At 37.9% G+C, this 20,733-nt stretch overlaps 1 protein-coding gene across 2 annotated transcripts in view; it reads right to left on the minus strand.

Moving 5' to 3' along the window:
• ZFAND3 (zinc finger AN1-type containing 3) overlaps positions 1-20,733 on the minus strand; it is a 326,219-nt gene that overhangs the window by 179,423 nt on the left and 126,063 nt on the right. Inside the window, exon 1 of one of the 2 annotated variants that reach the window (XM_047103299.1) lies at positions 3,864-3,996. The exons of the other annotated variant lie outside the window; for it this stretch is intronic. Within the exon in view, the coding sequence (XP_046959255.1) occupies positions 3,864-3,981 (118 nt within the window). The 5' untranslated portion in view covers positions 3,982-3,996. Of the gene's footprint in view, positions 1-3,863; positions 3,997-20,733 lie in introns of those variants that run through there. 2 annotated transcript variants of the gene reach the window in all.

Raw genomic sequence — 20,733 nt, forward strand, 5'->3', positions numbered from 1 at the left:
TAAATTTTCTTATCCATTTTTTCTGATGAGAAAATATAAGAAAGTACATAGCAGTGGGAATGAGCCTACTCTAGCACAGTGTGCCACGTAGCTCATTCACCATCCCAGTTCTCACTGTTAAGAGATTTAAAACCTCCCTCTCAGTAACTGCTAGCTGTCCTTCCTGCTTATTGTTCCCACAGAACAGCACAGACCAAATATAATCGTCACCCCACACCCACATTAACGCCCAGCTTCATGCCTCCTACTAATCCTGTGTCAGACAGTCTGCCTTTACCCTTCCAAGGAGGAGTCTGCATCTAGTTTGCCCCAACCCAAGTCTCCATCCTGTTTGGCTCGGTGAATACATAACATCCTGCCAATGGTTAGGCCTAGCCCAATTAGTCCCTTCAGAGAAGATTCTTTTTTTCCATCCATTCTAAACCCTCTTGCTGACCCAGGAACCTACCTCATTCTACATCCTCTGTATAACAGTAAAATTTGTTTTTCTTTTCAATCTCTAATGAGAATTCCAGAGACAGCCCATTAAGCCCCAGTTTCTTGTCAAAGGAACAATTCTAGTTCTCTGATAATCTGCAGAATACAAATTACTAACCCAGGCTGATCACAGGAAATGTTATTTCTCAGTTCTAACATTCAATTCCTCCCACTTAGATATTTTAGTTGGTGCTCTCCTGCTAGCAGGACAATCATTTCAGAGAACTCTTAATGCTGCAATTTGTATATAGTGGCAAAAACACCAAATAAGAGGATGAGATAGTGTAATACAGTCATTAAAAAAATTCACTTGGGAGCCCAAGCTGAAGGAGAACAGTATCCTACATTAGGAGAGAGAAAGTGGGGAACTGACTGGAATGGGAGTCAGAGCCCAAAAAGGAAAAGCAGGGCATCCATTCAAGAGGGGAGGCAGTGATAACAGAGATGGGAGACTGGTAATATATAGAAGGATTGATCACTTAGCAAATATATTAAGGACAATGAAAGCCACATTTCTCACAATAAGAGAAGGGGTTTAGAAAAAAATAAGAAAATGAGAATGAGTCCTGTGGTATTAAGACTGGAATTGAATTTAATATTAATTCTTCACTTTCAACATATTTAAAGATATAAATAAATACAGAGGTAAATGTGTAAGTATCCACTACGAAAATCTAGGAGCAACAACATTCTAACAGCAGTAAATATACTAAAGACCCATATCTTGTCTTCTGAATACTATTTTCCACTAAAAAGAACCAAAGTTCCTTGGAGAAATGACTGATTGCTTCCAGGATTGGAGCAAAAAGGTACAAAATAAGCCTGGAACATCTTGTGCCAGAAAGCAAGAAAAATCTCAAGAGTATTTTGTCAAGGGATGTGTCAAAAAAGACACAGAAATCAACCTGAAGAGGCTCTCACTGGCCAAATCTGGAACAATCTGGCCATCAAAATACCTAACAGTAGTAACAGACTATAACAGACTGAATAAAACAGGAAATATGAGTCCATACAGATACAAATTTAATGAATAAGTAAACAGTGTCATGAAGATGGAATATTTACATAGTTATATATATTACTTTCCTACAAAACATTAATTACAAAAGTGACAAGAGTAAGTAACTTTACAGTAATGAAGCCCAACAGACAACACCTCAATTAAAGTCGTCAAAGTGGTCATCATTAGTAATGGGTCAAACTGAAATTGTAGGACATGTGACATGGTACAATGAGAACATCACTTATGTGATACTTCTCTAAACGTAAGATAACCCCAATCAAGAAGAAATAACAGATAAAACCAAAACAAGAGACATTACACTAAATAAATGCCTTATAATCTCCAATAGTGCCAAGTTCACAAAAGTTAAGAAAAGAGTGAGGAACTGTTTTAGAAGGAAATACAGAGAATTATGGGGATAGATGCTATATGAGACATCATTGGGATAACTGGAAAATTTGAATGCAGTCTGAGGATTAGATAATAACAATGTATCAAAATGTTCTTGTTTTCAGAAAACAAACACTAAAACATTTGGAAGTGATAGAGCCTCAGGTTAGCAACTGACATTCAAATGGTTCTGGGGGCGGGGGAGGGGGGGGGTGGAACAACATTATCTGTAACTTTCTCATGAGGCAAAAAAACAAAGAAAACTTATTTAGGAGTCTGGCAAATCTAGTTTCAAAATCAGGTTCAGCCACTTCCAAACTAAACAGCTTTAGACAAGCTGCTTTATCTCTGTAAACCTCGTTTGCTCATTTAAAAGTGGGGACTGGGTGAAGAAATGGATGAAGAAAACATGAATAGACACTTCTCTAAAGAAGACATCCGGATGGCCAACAGGCACATGAAAAGATGCTCAACGTCGCTCCTCATTAGGGAAATACAAATCAAAACCACACTCAGATATCACCTCACGCCAGTCAGAGCGGCCAAAATGAACATATCAGGAGACTATAGATGCTGGAGAGGATGTGGAGAAACGGGAACCCTCTTGCACTGTTGGTGGGAATGCAAATTGGTGCAGCCACTCTGGAAAACAGTGTGGAGGTTCCTGAAAAAATTAAAAATAGACCTACCCTATGACCCAGCAATAGCACTGCTAGGAATTTACCCAAGGGATACAGGAGTACTGATGCATAGGGACACTTGTACCCCAATGTTTATAGCAGCACTCTCAACAATAGCCAAATTATGGAAAGAGCCTAAATGTCCATCAACCTATGAATGGATAAAGAAATTGTGGTTTATATACACAATGGAGTACTACGTGGCAATGAGAAAGAATGAAATACGCCCCTTTGTAGCAACATGGATGGAAGTGGAGAGTGTGATGCTAAGTGAAATAAGCCATACAGAGAAAGACAGATACCATATGGTTTCACTCTTATGTGGATCCTGAGAAACTTAACAGGAACCCATGGGGGAGGGGAAGGTAAAAAAAAAAAAAGGACGTTAGAGTGGGAGAGAGCCAAAGCATAAGAGACTCTTAAAAACTGAGAACAAACTGAGGGTTGATGGGGGGTGGGAGAGAGGGGAGGGTGGATGATGGGTATTGAGGAGGGCACCTTTTGGGATGAGCACCCAAATTGGTATGGAAACCAATTTGACAATAAACTTCATATATTGAAAAAATAAATAAATAAAAATAAAATAAAATAAAATAAAAGTGGGGACTGGGGTGCCTGAGTAGCTCAGTCGGTAAAGTGTCTGACTCTTGGTTTCAGGTTAAGTCATGATCTCGCTTCATGGGTTTGAGCCCCACATCAGGCTCTGTGTTGACAGCACAGAGCCTGCTTGGGATTCCCTCTCTCCCTCTCTCTCTGCCCCTCCCCCAATCATGCTGTCTCTCTCTCAAAAAATAAACTTTAAATAAATAAAATAGGGGGATCAATCTCTAATCTGTGGTGGGAATTAAGTGAGATATGTTTATAAAACACCTTTAGCACAATGCCTGGCACTAAGCACGTGCTCACTGACAATTATACTTTCTCTGAAGATAAAATCTGATAATGCTGGATTCCCCCTAAGATACTTGGAAAAGAATCTGCATCTAGCATTTTGCAGACATTTGGTTGTCAACCACAATTACTATTTGTAAAACCTGCTGCTTGCAATTCTGTATCACAGATACTTGCTCTGTCACTGCTTTTGCATAGAGGGAAAACACAAACGCCAAGCTCCTCTGTCTATGGTTCCCCGTTGTCCACAAACACACAGTCTGGTTTGAGGTTGTACTTTAGGAGACCACACTGCCAGTGACTAATTCACCTCAGCCCACAAGGTACTGGTACTCAGCATCCTACTCTCACCTCCTTAGCAGAGCTGATTTGTCTAAGACAACGCATGCTTATCCGGCCTTCCGAGAGTAGAGTTCTCTTACCTCCAAAGTGAAGAGAAATTAGAGAACTGCAGAGCTGAAAGGCAAAGAGCAACAACTTCAAGACCTGGGAAGGGGCAGAGTAACAATCAGACAAGGACATTCCAGAGGCTTCAGACATCCCTCATACATTGTCCAGGTCAAGAAATGGGTTTGAACTGCTAGCTACTAAATGTTATTCTGTTTTGTTCCCATCTACACGTTAGCGCACACATGTTCTGCCTTCTAGGAGATTGTCCATACACACTAAAACAGTGCTACTCAAAGTACAGCCCATGGACCAGTGATACTCTGCAAAGTATTAATGGCCTGTAATGAGATCAGTTGAAATGTTAAGGGTAAGAATTTTAAAAATGTTGTAGTAACTTGATGGAATAGTTTTGTCTACTAAATATAATTAAAAGCAGGACTTATGGGACACCTGGGTGGCTCAGTCAGTTAAGCATCCAACTCTTGGTTTCAGCTCAGGTCATGATCTCATGGCTTTGTGGCTTCAAGCCCTACACAGGGCTCTGTGCTGACAGTGCAGAGCCTGCTTGGGATTCTCTCTCTCTCCCCCTCTCTCTCTCTGCCCACCCACCCCCCCACCCCGCTCACATATTCTCGCTCTCAAACTTTTAAAAAATTGGACTTATATTTTATGTCTTTATTGTTGATTTTTTAATCTAGTAATTCAATCGTATTATATTTTACAAAAACCTGGATTGTGACAGGTTGAGGGAAAAAAGAACTTCTCTTTCACCACAGTTTAGAAAGTAATAACTGAGATTTTCATATCCTAAGTTTGAACACAGTAAACTAACATTTATTAAGCACTTACTACATGTCAGGTACTGTTTGCTTTACACACAATACTTTATTAAATGCTCACAGCAAGCCAAGTCCAATCTCTACCCTAATTTTCCAGATGAGAAAACTAAAGTGCTGAGTACAACTTGGTACAACTTGCTTTAGTACCAGAGTAAATAATATATTTCACTTCTGAACTTAAGTCCTTAACTACTAAGCCATAGAGTATTGAAAAAAATACAAAGTAGGAAAAGAAAATGGTCAACATACTCAGAAATGATAGGAAAAAGAATTCTTGAATGCATGATGGACCAGGTGGCATTCGACAAACATAGGTATTTTGGCCTAGACGCCATTACATGTAAGAGAGAACGTAACCCACTTTACCTGCCCCAAGTAAATACAGTGGGTGGTCACAAGAACACATACATGTAACAGGGTTTCAATAATGGATGGGGGCCATTGTCAGAAACAAAAGCTGGCTGGCCACCTCTCTCAGGGGCTGTTCAGTCACTGATTTTATACATGCTCTACTTTCTTCTCTCTGCCAGAGCTTCCTCTGCTTCAACCTGTGCATGACCAAAGATGACCCAATGCAAGTTCCCTGACCATCACCAGTTTAAAATTTCCCTTTGCATTTCTCAATGGTTCACATTTCTCTGATGAGCCACACAGGTCAGAGGTTAAAGACTGGCTACCTCATGAATCAGGCACCCCTTCTAGTCAATGGTGGTCAAATGACACAGAACCTGGGTGAATCCACTTACAGTAGCTAGGGGAGGAAATATAAAGTCCATTATTTCTTCTATATTACCTAATGTTTGAAAAGATGGTAATCGTCTACAAGGTCTGAAGAAAGATTTAGACATAAGGGATTGTTTTCATTTTGTAAGACTTGAGGAGGAAGATTTAAAAAAAGTTGTTAAAAAAAAAAAGAGGAATGGAACAGAAGGTAAAACAGAATTACAACAGAAAAAAATAAGATGTACAAAGAAGATTTTAAAATTTTATAAAAATGTTTATGTGGGGTAGGGGGGTGGGGACACACACAGGGGAGGGACAGAGAGAGAGGGAGACTGAATCTGAAGCAGGCTCCAGGCTCTGAGCTGTCAATGCAGAGCCTGATGCGGGGCTCGAACCCACAAACTGTGAGATCATGACCTAAGCCAAGGTCAAATGCTTAACCAACTGAGCCACCCAGGAGCCCCAGATGTAGAAAAAAGTCTAATATATGAAACACTGGTCAAAACCAAAACCAGTAGACAATTCTTCAACAAAAGTAGCATTAGTAAGATATCAGACATCATAATTGAGACCCCAAAATAGTACTGGAAAGCAGAGAAAATATGCATGTATATATGTCCACCTTATGTACTGTACATTACTGGATTAATCCTGTTGCAGTATGAAAGAGTACTATACCCAATAGAGAAAGCCTGGATTAGAAACATTTGACACCTAGATCAATAGAACAATGTTAAGTTCTAGGCTCAGAGGGAAGCAGAAAATAAATAAATAGATAGATAGATAGACAGACAGACAGACAGACAGACAGACTGGAGAAGGCTTCCACATTCCACAGACCAGAAACCTTCACAGGAGAAGCTTGTTATTATTGCTGGTGAAAAGGGGGGGGGGACCTAAGAACTAGAAAGCACCCATGACCTTAATTTTTAAAAAGAGGAGGTAAGGGGGCTCTCAGGACAGATCATCATTTAACATGGAAATCAGTAAAAACTTTAGTAAGAGTAGTTTCTGTGGCTAAAATGCATAACAAATAAGTGAATATGGCAGCCTTTTCTAAACTTCTCAATAATGGGAAGGTACACACATCAGAAGGTAGCTACAAGGTTCTGGGCTGATTGTTTGAGTATCAGCAGTGTGGTACACGCAAAAAGGATATAACTCATGGAGAGTGAGCGAGCAGTTCCACAAAAGGGACGAAGCTGCCATGCTCAAGCAAATGTCCTGATGGCCCTTCCCATCACTTCTGTTGGGAGTGTAAGGCTGTGTGTATGTATGTGTGCTGGCAACAGAGATCTGAAATGTCTGTCACACTAAACATTTGACCCACAAGGGTATAACACCTGGGGGGTTTCAAGGTTCGCTACATGTTATCAATTATTTGGTAAGTATGAATTCGAATTGTGCTGTAGGACAGCTGTGCAGGCATGAGCTACTTGGCTCATCAGTAAACCCAAGCAGATCAGCTCAGTGTGGTTTTACAGTTTTTATTTAACCCAGGGTCTCAAATAATTCTCACAACTGGGGAAGGCAGGGTATTATCACCCACATACTATAGCTAAGAAATCAAAGAAAAAGATACACTACACTGGTATCTTGAAGGTTTCGGAACACATCTCCCACAAATTTCAAACTTTTGATGGTAATGATTATCTCGCCAACTAGACTTTGAGAGTAGGGACTACATATGCACTTCTCCCTACAGTGCTTAACGTAAAGCAATAAACATAGCAGATACTCAAGAAAAGTATCTTATGGATAAATGTAATTTATTTACTTATAACACTTCTTTTCAAGTTTCAGACACCCCGGCTTTAAGTGTTCTCTTTAGAAGGAAACAGTTCAAGTTTAAATCAGAAGCCTGAAGAACTTACCTCTACTTGGTCAATTTAATTCTAGGTCTGGAAGGTAAAATTTATCCCAATTTAATGTAAAGATTTTCAAAGTACAGATAAAACCAAGAAGCCTAGCTCCAGAAAACACTGATTTATATAAAGCAAGAACCACAAAGACAGCGTCTTTTAAGTAAGGTCTAACAGCATTCACATCAAATTCTTACAAAGCCAACTACTTATATATGACAAGTTCTGCAAAATCATTACCATTTCTATCGATAATGTGCATCTGTATTTTTCAAACTGACATGGTGAAATACCACAGATAAAATACCACCATAACCAAGAGAAAACACATGGTTGTGTTAACTGCTTAAAACTATTTTTAAGGGGCGCCTGGGTGGCGCAGTCAGTTAAGCGTCCGACTTCAGCCAGGTCACGATCTCGCGGTCCGTGAGTTCGAGCCCCGCGTCGGGCTCTGGGCTGATGGCTCGGAGCCTGGAGCCTGTTTCCGATTCTGTGTCTCCCTCTCTCTCTGCCCCTCCCCCGTTCATGCTGTGTCTCTCTCTGTCCCAAAAATAAATAAACGTTGAAAAAAAAATTTAAAAAAAAAAAAAAAAAAAAAAACTATTTTTAAGTAAAAATCGGTTTTTAACCTTGTGCATGTAACAAAAGCAGGACAGAATTCACAGATTTGAAGCCATCTATAGGATTCCATACTAACTTTTCTACCTTGATGAAGTCAAGCTAAGTGTTTGCAGGAAACCATCACTACTGTGGAGAAACTACACTAATAACATTGAAACCTTTTCTGTTGCTGCACATTAATGTCACAAAGCTAGACTGAAGCTTGATTTATGGATCACTGTACTGTGTTAGGTTGTATGTGGCATTATTTTGGTTACAACTGCAACACAAAAGCAAAGACCTGCATTTAAGAGAATTCCAATGAAGGGACGCCTGGGTGGCTCAGTTGGTTGGGCGTCCAGTGTTGGATCAGGTCATGATCTCACAGTCCATGAGTTCGAGCCCTATGTCAGGCTTTGTGCTGACATTTCAGAGCCTGGAGCCTGCTTCGGAATCTGTGACTCCCTCTCTCTCTGCCCCTCCCCCACTTATGCTCTGTCTCTCAAAAAATGAACGTTAAAAAAAGTTTAATAAAGTTTAAAGTTTAACAAAATAAACAATCTGGCCTTCAAACAGTTTAGTTTTAAAAAAGAGAGAGAGAATTCCAATGAAATGGACTGCCAAAAACACACCACACCTCAGCACTCCCTATCCCATTTCTACTCACCATAGACTTAGCTCTTGAGCTCTTCATCAAGCGATACATTCAATATTACAAATGGGTACTGAACCTGAAGATGACTGGTGCTGAAACCTGTGGCAGGATTTGGGCTCCTTTAGCCCTTTTTGTAAGTTATGCTAAGACTCCACTTGGCAGATAAAATTAATAAGGGCTAACCATCTTAAAGCTTGGCAAAGACCTGAAGCAAACTTAGGAGAGAAATTTTACCCCAAGTTTACCCTCATGAATGGTGAGATCATGATCTGAACCAAAATCAAGAGCCAGACGCTTAACCAACTACACCACCCAGGCGCCCTGGAGCTGATGTACATTTATCCAAAATTTTATTGTTAGAACCATGTCAGTTCAGTTTCTTCCTAAATAAAAATCAAATCAAGTGCTCAGTATCTTGGATCAAACACTTGGCTTCCAAGATTAACTAGTGATGACAGTGGTATAGCATTATAAAAATAACCTCCTTTCCATATAAAATGGCTTAGAGTACATCTAAAGCAATTTTTAACCTTATTTTTATACTAAAAATTTATATATCTAAATAGACATAAAGAATAAAGACAAGTATCAAAATATTTTATGGCTAGTTTTCTGTCCACATTGATATTATAAATTCTTCTCCCCAGAAAAAAAAAAATCAAAATTTAATTCTGCTTTCTATCACAGTGATCTGGTCCAATCTTCCTATTTGAATTATGTACAAGATTTTTGGACTAAATATAGAGAAGCAAATTATAGACTGTAAACACCCTATATGTCACATACACAGCATATCTGAGTTTTCTCCAAAGGCATATGAACAAATTATTCCACTAGGAATATTTACCAGTGTGCTGCCTTTCCTCATAATTTCAGTCTAGGTCTGAAATGCAGCTAACATATGAAAGCAAATACAAGTTTCCTAGAATACATCACATTTCTTTGACAACTAGAAGGTAGAATTCTACCACATTACTTATGGAGAAACTAACCGTCAACTCTTTTTTCATTATATTTGGTTTTTTTTCTCCCAACTTTATTATGGTCTAATTGATAAGTAAAAAATGTGCATATTAAGGCGTTACAAGATGATGGTTTGATGTATGTACACATTGTGAAATGACTGCCACAATGAAGCTAATTAACACACCACCTCACACAGTTACCACTTTTTGTATGTGGTAAGAACATTTAAGATCTATTCTCTCAACAAATTCAAATATAAATACAGTATTAACTGTAGACACCATACTGTACAGTAGATCCCCAGAATTTATTCCTAACTGAAAGCTTGTACCCTTTGACCAATATCTCCTAATTCCTTCACTCCTCAACCACCTTCTGTGAGTTTGACTTTTTTATATTCTGTATGTAAATAAGATCACATAGTATTTGCATGTCTCTGGCTTATTTCACTTAGCATAATGTCCTTCAGATTCATCTATATTTTGACAAACGACAGGTTTCCTTCTTTTTTTTTTTTTTTTGGACTGAGTAAAATTCCTGTGGGGGAGGGTAGATATTTTCTTTTATCTGTTCACCCATTGACAGACCCTTACATATTTCCTTATCTTAGCTATTGTGAATACTACTACAATGAACATGGGAATGCAGGTTATCTCAGGCACTGATTTATGTCCTTTGGATACATACCCAGTAGTGAAAAAGCTGGACCATATGTAGTTCTTTTTTAAATCTTTTAAGGAACCTCCTGAGTATCTTCTATTATTTAACTGTAAAATTCACATTCCCACCAACACTGTACAAGGGTTCCTTTTCCTCCACATCTTCACTAACACTCATTTTATTCTGTCTTTTTGATAACAGCCAATCTGACAGGTAGGAGGTGATATCTCATTGTGATTTTGATTAGCACTGACCTGATGATTAGTGATACTGAGTACCTTTTCAAATACCTGTTGGCCATTTGTATGTTTTCTTTGGAAAAACGTTTGCCTGTTTTTAGTTTGGTTCTTTCTGCTACTGGGTTATAGGAGTTCCTTACACACTTTGGATATTACCACCTTATCAGAGATATGGTTTGCAAATATTTTTTTTCCCATTTCATAGACAGCCCTTTTACTGATGGTTTCTTTTGCTATGCAGAACATTTTAGTTTAACATAGTCACACTTGTTTATTTTTGCTTTTGTTGCCTGTGCTCTTGGTGTCATATCCAAAAAAACCACTGCCAAGACCCATGTCTAAGAGCTTGTTCCCTATGTTTTCTTCTAGGAGTTGTAAAGTTTCAGGTCTTATAGTTAAGTCTATAATCTATTTTGAGTTAATCTTTGTGTATGGTGTGAAATTTGCATGTGGCTCTCCAATTTTACCAAAACCATTTACTGAAGAGACTATCCTTTTCTTATTGTATATTCTTGGCACACTTGCAAAGATTAGTTGACTGTATGTGCATGAGTTTATTTCTGAACACACTATTCCTTTCCTTTAGTCTACTGTGGCTGTTTGTATGCTGTTACGATACTGTTTTGATTATTACAGTTTTGTAACGTAGTTTGAGATCAGGAATTGTGATGTCTCCAGCTTTGTTCTTTCTCAAGACTGCTTTGGCTATTTGGGGGTCTTCTGTGATTCCACACAAATTTTAGACTTTTTTTAATGTGAAAAATGCCACTGGAACTTTGACAGGGATTGCACTCAATCTGTAGACCGTTTTGGGTAGTAGGAACATTTGAACAAGATTCTTTCAATTAATGAAAATAGGATATCCTTTCAGTTATGTGTCTTCAATGTCTTACGAGTTATGTTTTTTTTAATGTTTATTCATTTTGAAAGAGAGAGAGAGAGAAGCAGAGAGAGGGGGAGAGAATCCCAAGCAGGCTCTGCACTCAGAAATGGTGAGATTATGGGGCGCCTGGGTGGCTCAGTCGGTTAAGCGTCCAACTTCGGCTCAGGTCATGATCTCACGGTCTGTGAGTTCGAGCCCCACATCAGGCTCTGTGCTGACAGCTCGGAGCCTGGAGCCTGTTTCGGATTCTGTGTCTCCCCCTCTCTCTGCCCCTCCCCTGTTCATGCTCTCTCTCTGTCTTAAAAATAAATAAACGTTAAAAAGAAAAAGAAAAAGAAATGGTGAGATGATGACTTGAGCAGAAATCAAGAGTAGAACACTTAACCTGCTGAGCCATCCAGGTGCCCCAGGAGTTTTCAGTTCCTTATGTGTTTATTTTAAATCTATGCAACAATTCTTCCACACCACCCTCTAGTTTCAAGATACTACAAATTTTCTGCTTGAATAAAAACCAAATCTAGACATTAGCATTTTTATCAATGTTTTATTACTACTGTGTCTAATTAGAAAGTTACATGTGTAAAGGTTTATAGTTTACTAAGTACCTTGCAGATTTATTTGATCCTTAAAATTCCCTGCAGGACAGGTTATCACCACGCTCATCAAGCAAAAGAGCAAATGGAGACTCAGAAAAATTGATGTCATTTGCCCAAGGTCACACAACAAATAAAAGGAGAGTTAGAACTCAATGAAAAAACTTTTGATGTTAAATCCCGAGCATTTGATCAAGGATATAATAAGATGCAATGAAATATTTCTACTAGAATTGTCAACTGAAAGGAAAATAATTCATAATCTTCCAGGATAACAGACAACTTGTGTTTTTCCTAATAGAGGGGAAACTTGCTTAATATGTCACTGAAAGACTGTTAGGACTGAATCACCCAAACACCACAGTAAACTGTTCTGACCTCTCCGGAATAGAAAGGCAGCAAAAGAACAAGTGGCCAGGAAAGGAAGTCATGAAAGCCATGGGCCATTCCATTTTCTTGAAATGAATACATTTTGTTTCATAGTACCCCTAAAATTCAGAAAGTTGTGCAGACTATCACAGGTTTATTTTAAGGACCTCTATGATGGGAAATTCCATAATCATCAGTCCACTCCCAACAATACTCGTAATCATGAAGAACCAACTGTCCATATCCGCAATCACTTCCTCCTACCTTCTCACTTTTTCTATCTTATAATCTCACTTCCACATCTACCACTCTTAATGAGACCACTCTAAATCCAAATTCTTCACTAGGATGTGGGTGGTCTCAATGAAATTTATGAACCTGCTAAAAAATGTGTGCCAAACTATGAAGACATGTACCTTCTCCTGAGAACTGAATCCACAGTTCTCATCAAATTTTCAGAAGTATGTGACTACAAAAGAATAAACATTGCTAAAGTCACATATACACTGTCATTCAATTTGACAGTCATTACTGATTTTTCTCTCTCTACCTCACTTGATACCACTTATTATCCAAATCTGAAATCCTAAAATACATCCTTTCTATAATCTATATCACAAGTGTCATCCAGTGTCTGGTGGTCACTTACTGCTATGACCTCTGTGATTTATTTCCTTTCATCTTCCTCCACTAAGAATCAAAGCATCCCTTTGTTCACTCCACTAAGTTAGTGGTTGTCAAAGTGTGATCTCCAAACCAGCAGCAGTAGCAGCATGACCCGGTAATCAGTCAGACATGCAAACCACTCCAGCCCCACACCATGCCCACTAAACCAGAAACTCTGGAGGGTGGGGCCCTGCAATATGTGTCTTAAAGGCCCTTCCAGGTGCATGTTCAAGTTTGAGACCTATAAGCTGAGCACAATAACCTTCAACTCTATTATTCTGTCTTTCAAATATTTAGTGAACAGTAGCTGTATACAAGAACCTCATCTTAATATGGCAGCTTCTCAAAACAGACTTTAGACCTTTCACACATTCCCAATTTCTGAACTGCTTATAGAAAATATGCAGTCCCTTCATTACCTCAAATTTAGTCCAAAATCAAAGTCATTGACACTCCCCTCCCCCAAATACAAACACGCAAAACACAAGATTTTCCTATTCTGTTCAGTGCATTTACATACATATTTATCTTTTCCTCTTTTTCTACATAAGAATCTCAACAAGGATTCCCATATTCTTTTATCCCAACATAATTTAGAATTTACTCCTTGATCTCTATTCCCACATTACCATCCAGATCTGGGGCTTTACCGTATTTGCTGCACAGGTCTAACCAGTAACTTCCCCCAGAGTTAAGTGGCAGAGATGAGAAATAAACCCAGAGGCTATTTGACCCCAGAGTTCAAGCTCTCACTTATACGCTACACAGTTGACCCTTGAACAACAGGGGGGTTCAAAACACCAACCCCCCCACACACACAGTCAAATATCCATGCATAACTTCTGCCTCCTCAAAAACCTTACTAATAGCTTACTGTTGACCAGAAGACTTAACAATAGCATACAGTCTATTAACACATACTTTGTATGTTATACTATATATATGTATATACTATATACTATATTCTTACAATGACTTAAACTAGAGAAAAGAAAATGCTATTAAGAAACTCATAAGTAAGAGAAAATACATTTACAGTTCTGCACTATAAAAAACTGGCATAGGGGCGCCTGGGTGGCTCAGTTGGTTAAGCGTCCGACTTCGGCTCAGGTCACGATCTCACGGTCCGTGAGTTCGAGCCCCGCGTTGGGCTCTGTGCTGACTGCTCAGAGCCTGGAGCCTGTTTCAGATTCTGTGTCTCCCTCTCTCTCTGACCCTCCCCTGTTCATGCTCTGTCTCTGTCTCAAAAATAAATAAATGTTAAAAAAAATTTTTTTTTAAATAAAAAACTGGCATATAAGTGGACCCATGCAGTTCAAATCTGTGTTGCTCAAGGGTCAACTGTCATTATGGAGGAACTGAGAACCACAGATTTTTCATCACAAACGATGTAACAAGACCACTGTCTTTAAAAGAAAAAAGGCAACCTAGAATTCTACACTCAATGAAAATATCTTTAAAACAAAAACTAAAGACTTTTTCAGGGTGCCTGGGTGGCTCAGTCGGTTGGGCATCTGACTTTGACTCAGGTCATGATCTTATGGTTTGTGGGTTTGAGCCCCACATCAGGTTCTGTGCTGTGCTGACAGCTCGGATCCTGGAGCCTGCTTCAGATTCTGTGTCTCCCTCTCTCTGTGCCCGTCACCTGCTCGCACGTTCTCTCTCAAAAGTAAATAAACATTCAAAAAAATTTTTTAATAAAGACTTTTTCAAAGTTACAAAAACAGAAGAATTCATCACCAGTAAGAAATATTAAAGTACATCCTTTGGACAGAATGAAAGTGATACCATATGGAAATATGGATCTATATAAAAGAATGTCAAAAGTAGCAGGAAGTTATTACACTGATAAACATAAGATTTTTCTTAATTCTGTTTAAAAGACAACTATTGAAATAAAAATAGTAATAATGCAGTAAAAATTTTACAAAACATGCAAAAGTAAAATGTATGACAGCAGCACAAAGGTAGGGAAGGAAGAAAAGCACACTATTACAAGGTTTTTATACTGTATGTGAAGTAATCTAGTACATAACACGAACACAGATTATGAGAAGTTAAAAATGTGTATGACACACACTAAGGTAAGCACTAAAACAAAAGTAAATCAACGAAAAACATACAATAGTATCATTAAAAATGTTCAATTAATCCAAAAGAAAGCAGGAAAAAATAATAAATGGCATAAATAGGAAACATATATCAAAATAATATTTAATTCACATTAAATATGATAGATTTAAACCTAACATACTAATTACACTAAATGTAAATGGTCTAAACACCCCAAATTAAAAGATAGAGATTGTCTAAACAGATTGAAAGAGAGACATCCCCAACTATATACTTCCTACAAGAAATGCATTTAAATATAAAGACAGATAGAATAAAAGTAAAGAATGGAAAAAGACGTATCATGCTTACACTAAGCTACAGAAAGTAGCTAAATTAATCTCAAAGTAGACTTCAGAATAACGACATCTAGAATATACTCATTTCAAAATGATAAAGAGATCAATTCATAAATACGAAAAAATCCTACACATCTATGCATTTCACATAGCTTCAAAACCCACAAAGCAACCCATGATAGAACTATAAGAAAAACAACAGAAAAATCCACATTTATAGTCAGATATTTCAATAACCCTCTCTCAGTAACTGACAGAACAAGTAGGCCAAATATCAGCAAAGACACAGACTTGAACAACAATATCAATCAACTTGACCTAACTGACATTTAGAGAACACACCACACAACATCAGCAAATTGAGGGCACCTGGGTGGCAAAGTCAGTTAAGCATCTGACTCTTGGTTTCAGCTGAGGTCCTGATCTCACAGTTCCTAAGTTCTAGCCCTGCACTGGGGTCTGCGGGGACAGTGCAGAGTCTGCTTGGGATTCTCTCGCTCTGCACTTTCCCACCTGCCTCTCTCTCTCTCTCTCTCTCTCTCTCTCTCTCTCTCAAAATAAATTTTAAAAAATTAAAAATAAAAAATTTTTAAATGAAATTTAAAAATCTTAGAAGTAAATTTAAAAATTAAAAATAAATTTTAAAAATTAAGAATACAAAAAAAACAGCAGCAGATGTGCATTCTTTTTAGGTGCAAACAAAACATTTACCAAGACAGATAATATTTGGAGCCACAAAACAAGTCTGATTAAGTATAAAAGGACTGAAATCATACAAAATATATTTTCTTGATACAATAAAATTAAAATAGGAATAATATAAATATCTCTGGAAAATACCCAAAGAAGGAAAAAATAAAGGAAATATGAAACACCATTATATACTAAAAGGCCCCAAAGATCATAATATTTATATACCCATAATAACATAAATACTCAATAATTATTTAACCAAAAATTGCACTACAAATATATTTGCAGGAAGGATAGTACAGGATAGTATAAGAATACAAACATTTTATACATCATAACAAAAAGTAAAAAATGTGTAAAAGTGACAAATCAAGTAGGAGCATAAATATGAAGAGTATGAATTTAGAAGAAACAGCAGAAAGAATTTAAAGTAGTTGCTTCTGGGAAAAACTGGAGGGAGGAGGGAGGAATGGAGGAGCATTTTGCTACCTGTAGTAATTTAACTATTTCAACAATATGCATGTAGTACAGTACTTTGACGAAGAAATACTTAAAAAAAATTTTTAATGTTTATTTATTTTTGAGAGAGAGAGAGACAGAGCATGAGCAGGGAAGAAGCAGAGAGGGGGACACAGAATCTGAAGCAGGCTCTGAGCTGTCAGCACAGAGCCCGACATAGGGCTCGAACTCACAAACTGTAAGATCATGACCTGAGCCAAAGTCAGACACTTTACCAACTGAGCCACCCAACCGCCCCAGGAAATACTTTTAAAAGACATTTCATCTACATTATCTCATTTGATTCCTAGTGAGGAAGGAGGTATAATGACTCCCATTAGACAAATGAGTTAACTGATACTCCAGGTTACACCACTTGCTCAAAGTCAAAGCCACTACAACTTTTCTTTGATAATTACATACACAATACTTGTCATGGCATCATTTAAACAAATAATAAGCAGAGGAAAAAAACTGTTCATTTTTCATTTTAATTTATTACTTCTACACATATTTTTAGTTTTTATTCTCCTCTAATGAAGAGGACTAATTTATTGGCTGCACAGAACAAGAAGGAATATTCTCACTTAACCTCCCATTAATAACAGATTTTTAAAAGAAATCTGAGCAGAGGTGGATTCTTGGCAAATGTGGAGGACAAAATTGTAGTCAAACTCCAAGATTAAATATTTCTTTAAGACCTGTAACTCTTAATCACTACTTTTAACTATGGTAAAATACACATAATATTAAATTTACCATTTCAACCATTTTTAAGTAACACTTCAGTAGCATTATGTACATTCACACCCTTGTGCAACTATCCCCACCATCCATCTCCAGAACTTCCCCCATTCTCCCTTCCCTCCAGCGCCTGGCAACCACCATTCTACTTTTTTGTCTTTATGAATTTGACCACTCTGGGTACTCTAAATAAATGGCACCATAGTTTATTGTCCTTTTGATGCTGGCTTATTTCTCTTAGCAATTATGGTTGCAATCTATGTTGTAGCAAAACTTTTTAAAATTCGTGTCCAAAGCAGTGAAAAACAATTCCTTGATAATGCTGTAAGAAATTAAAGCGCCAGTGAATTTAAGAAATACCAGTTAAGAAAAATTGTTTCCATCTCCCTTAACCATGATCAAGGCACAAAAGAATAAAAAGAATATGTCACAATTTTAAACTACTGAAAAAGGATATCTTGGTACTTTATAACGTACACAAAGGAAGGGGGAAAAAACCTACTTTTGTTTTTGAAAAATCCAAACAATTCCTTTTCCTCTAAGGTTGGTGCTCTTTTGTATTGTGCAGCAAAGGTCTATAAGGAAGGGCCTCTGTGAATGCAGACTGGGTCTCTGCTTTCTATTTTAAGGGTGGGGTCACACAAAAGACCAAAGCACTAACAATGTTAGGTGTTCACAAAATACTGAGTCATGGTAAATATCTTATAAATCAGAAGCGAAATAGCCTCCATTCAGTCACACAGAGCTCAAAGAGGAAATACATGAAACTTGACCTTTACAATATACTTTGAAAAGGCTCTCCTGGCTCCAGTTTTAAAAAACAAGCTTATTGTGTACCTTTACATTCCCCTCCATTCTCTTTAAATCTCTGCCCTGAATACCTGCATTTATTTCCATCTAAAACTCAAAAAGAGGTCCCAAAAAGTCTTTCAATGGAGACACTAAAGAGACAAATTACACCAGCTCTTTGAGATATCAAAAACATCACTCTGATATTAGGGTGAGGCTGGTTTTGTGAATTTTGATTTATGATGCAACTAGAGTCACCCAGGAAATTTTAATAAATAATAAGGACTGATTACCAGTAGTGCCTCAAGTATCCAGGTACGTGACAAGCATTTAAGCAAGAGCTGTGCTTTTCATAGGTTTGGAATATTAACACTAAAAAAGAAAAAATGTCCACTTAAAACAAAGTCAGGTATTTTCTATAACAACTATATAAAAAACTATATAAAAAAGTGTTTTAGGCAAGACATTCATTTTTCCTTTATGAAGACTATTCCACTTGGTATGCCCAAGAGTTAAGTCATTACCACTTCTAAATTTTTTTTTTAATGTTTATTTATTTTTGAGAGAGACAGAGACAGAGCTTGAGCAGTGGAGGGGCAGAGAGAGAGGGAGACACAGAATCTGAAGCTGTCAGCACAGAGCCTGACGCGGGGCTCGAACCCATGGACCGTGAGATCATGACCTGAGCTGAAGTCAGACGCCCAACTGACTGAGCCACCCAGGTGCCCCAAGTGATTACCACTTCTAACATAAGACTATGTCAATGATGTTCCAATGCAAAATGTCCCATTGTCCAAAATTATCTGATTCACTTGCTATTTTTCTATATGCTATATAGTTTCATGAAACCTCTCGATAGCCAAAATATTAAGTATCTAAGTTTTTAAATTGCTACATAAGGTACAAGTGGCACCATCTCTGTGTGCCACCCACTGGAGATAAAACACAAGACTTCACTCATACCCAAAGAAAAATGAATTTATTGCTTTTGACCTTCCCTTCAATAAAGACAAATTATAGTCTGAGGGAAGCATACAAAGTTTTTTCTCTCCTCTTTTTTAAGCCCCTCCTCCTTCAGGGCCTTTTAAACTTTTTGAGAGAATTTTGTCTGTTTGTGGTATGTTATACAACCAGACTACTCGATAGAAGGACACCATAAAAAAAGTCCATTCCCAAACAGCATATATCGTGGGACATGAAACTTTTTATCTTGGGTTGAAAAATAGTGGGGGGTTATAATAAAAAAGACTTTTGGTCACATTCAGGGGGATTTCTTTAAGGCACTAACGATGTAGAAAACATTTTAAGACATTTTACTAATTCTATAATTGCTATATGGGAATAAAACCTCACATATACTGCAAGCCTCTTATTTGAGAAAAATTTTAGGAAAAAAAAGTTGTAATCAATGTATCTTTAGAAAAGAGGCAGCTGGGGCGCCTGGGTGGCGCAGTCGGTTAAGCGTCCGACTTCAGCCAGGTCACGATCTCGCAGTCCGTGAGTTCGAGCCCCGCGTCAGGCTCTGGGCTGATGGCTCGGAGCCTGGAGCCTGTTTCCGATTCTGTGTCTCCCTCTCTCTCTGCCCCTCCCCCGTTCATGCTCTGTCTCTCTCTGTCCCAAAAATAAATAAAAAACGTTGGAAAAAAAAAATTTAGAAAAGAGGCAGCTGAGTGGCTCAGTCGGTTCAGTGTCCAACTCCTGATTTCGACTCGTGTCATGCATGATCTCACAGTTTGTGAAACAGAGGCCCAAGTCAGGCAGAGCCTGCTTGGGATCTTCTCTCTCCCTCTCTCAGTCCCTTTCCCCCCATCAAAATAAATAAACTTTAAAATAAATTATATAAGGTTGTCATCTGTATACCAACTCTACAGAACAATGAATAAACTTAAGAAACTGCAAAACTTAATCAGCAAATGAATGAACAGATAGTAAACAGAAAAACACATAGGATGTCTTAGGAGTACCCATAAATAAGTGTTATTGCCACTTTGTTACAGATTGCTTTCTAGTCCCAACTTCAAGATTACTAACATAGCATAGTTACATTGGAAGAGAAAGGGAATTATGAAAGACAGACCTAAAAGATGAAAAAAAAAACAAGCCAGTTTACCCCTACCACATCACTTAACTTGAAACTCACTAATTCAGCAGACATTTGGAATAAGCATCAGTGTTAGAAAAGCTCTAAGATTCCTTCCAAATATCCTATGATTACCATCTCCTAATACCACAATTAATGGGATTCAACACTTCTAGACTTCCTAAAAACAATGTTACAAAACACAATGTACACTGAGTAACTGAATGCACATAGAAGAAATGAACAATCTAATTTAGCTTTTGACTACCATTAGAAGGTTAGGACCTGTGCTTAAAAACTTTTTCAAAGAGGCTTTTTGACATTAATTTTTTTTTAATTTTTTTTTAACGTTTATTTATTTTTGAGACAGAGAGAGACACAGCATGAACGGGGGAGGGGCGGAGAGAGAGGGAGACACAGAATCGGAAGCAAGCTCCAGGCTCTGAGCCATCAGCCCAGAGCCCGACGCGGGGCTCGAACTCGCGGACCACGAGATCGTGACCTGAGCTGAAGTCGGGCGCTCAACCGACTGAGCCACCCAGGCGCCCCTTGACATTACTTTTTGATTCAAGTATGGAAATTAACAGCTACTAGATCTTAAACCATATGAGTCAAAGAAAACACCATTGTCA

Source organism: Lynx rufus, unplaced genomic scaffold, assembly GCF_022079265.1.
Source record: "Lynx rufus isolate CCGP_SWC_20201006 ecotype Redwood Valley unplaced genomic scaffold, mLynRuf1.p SCAF_6, whole genome shotgun sequence".
Classification (NCBI taxonomy): domain Eukaryota; kingdom Metazoa; phylum Chordata; class Mammalia; order Carnivora; family Felidae; genus Lynx; species Lynx rufus.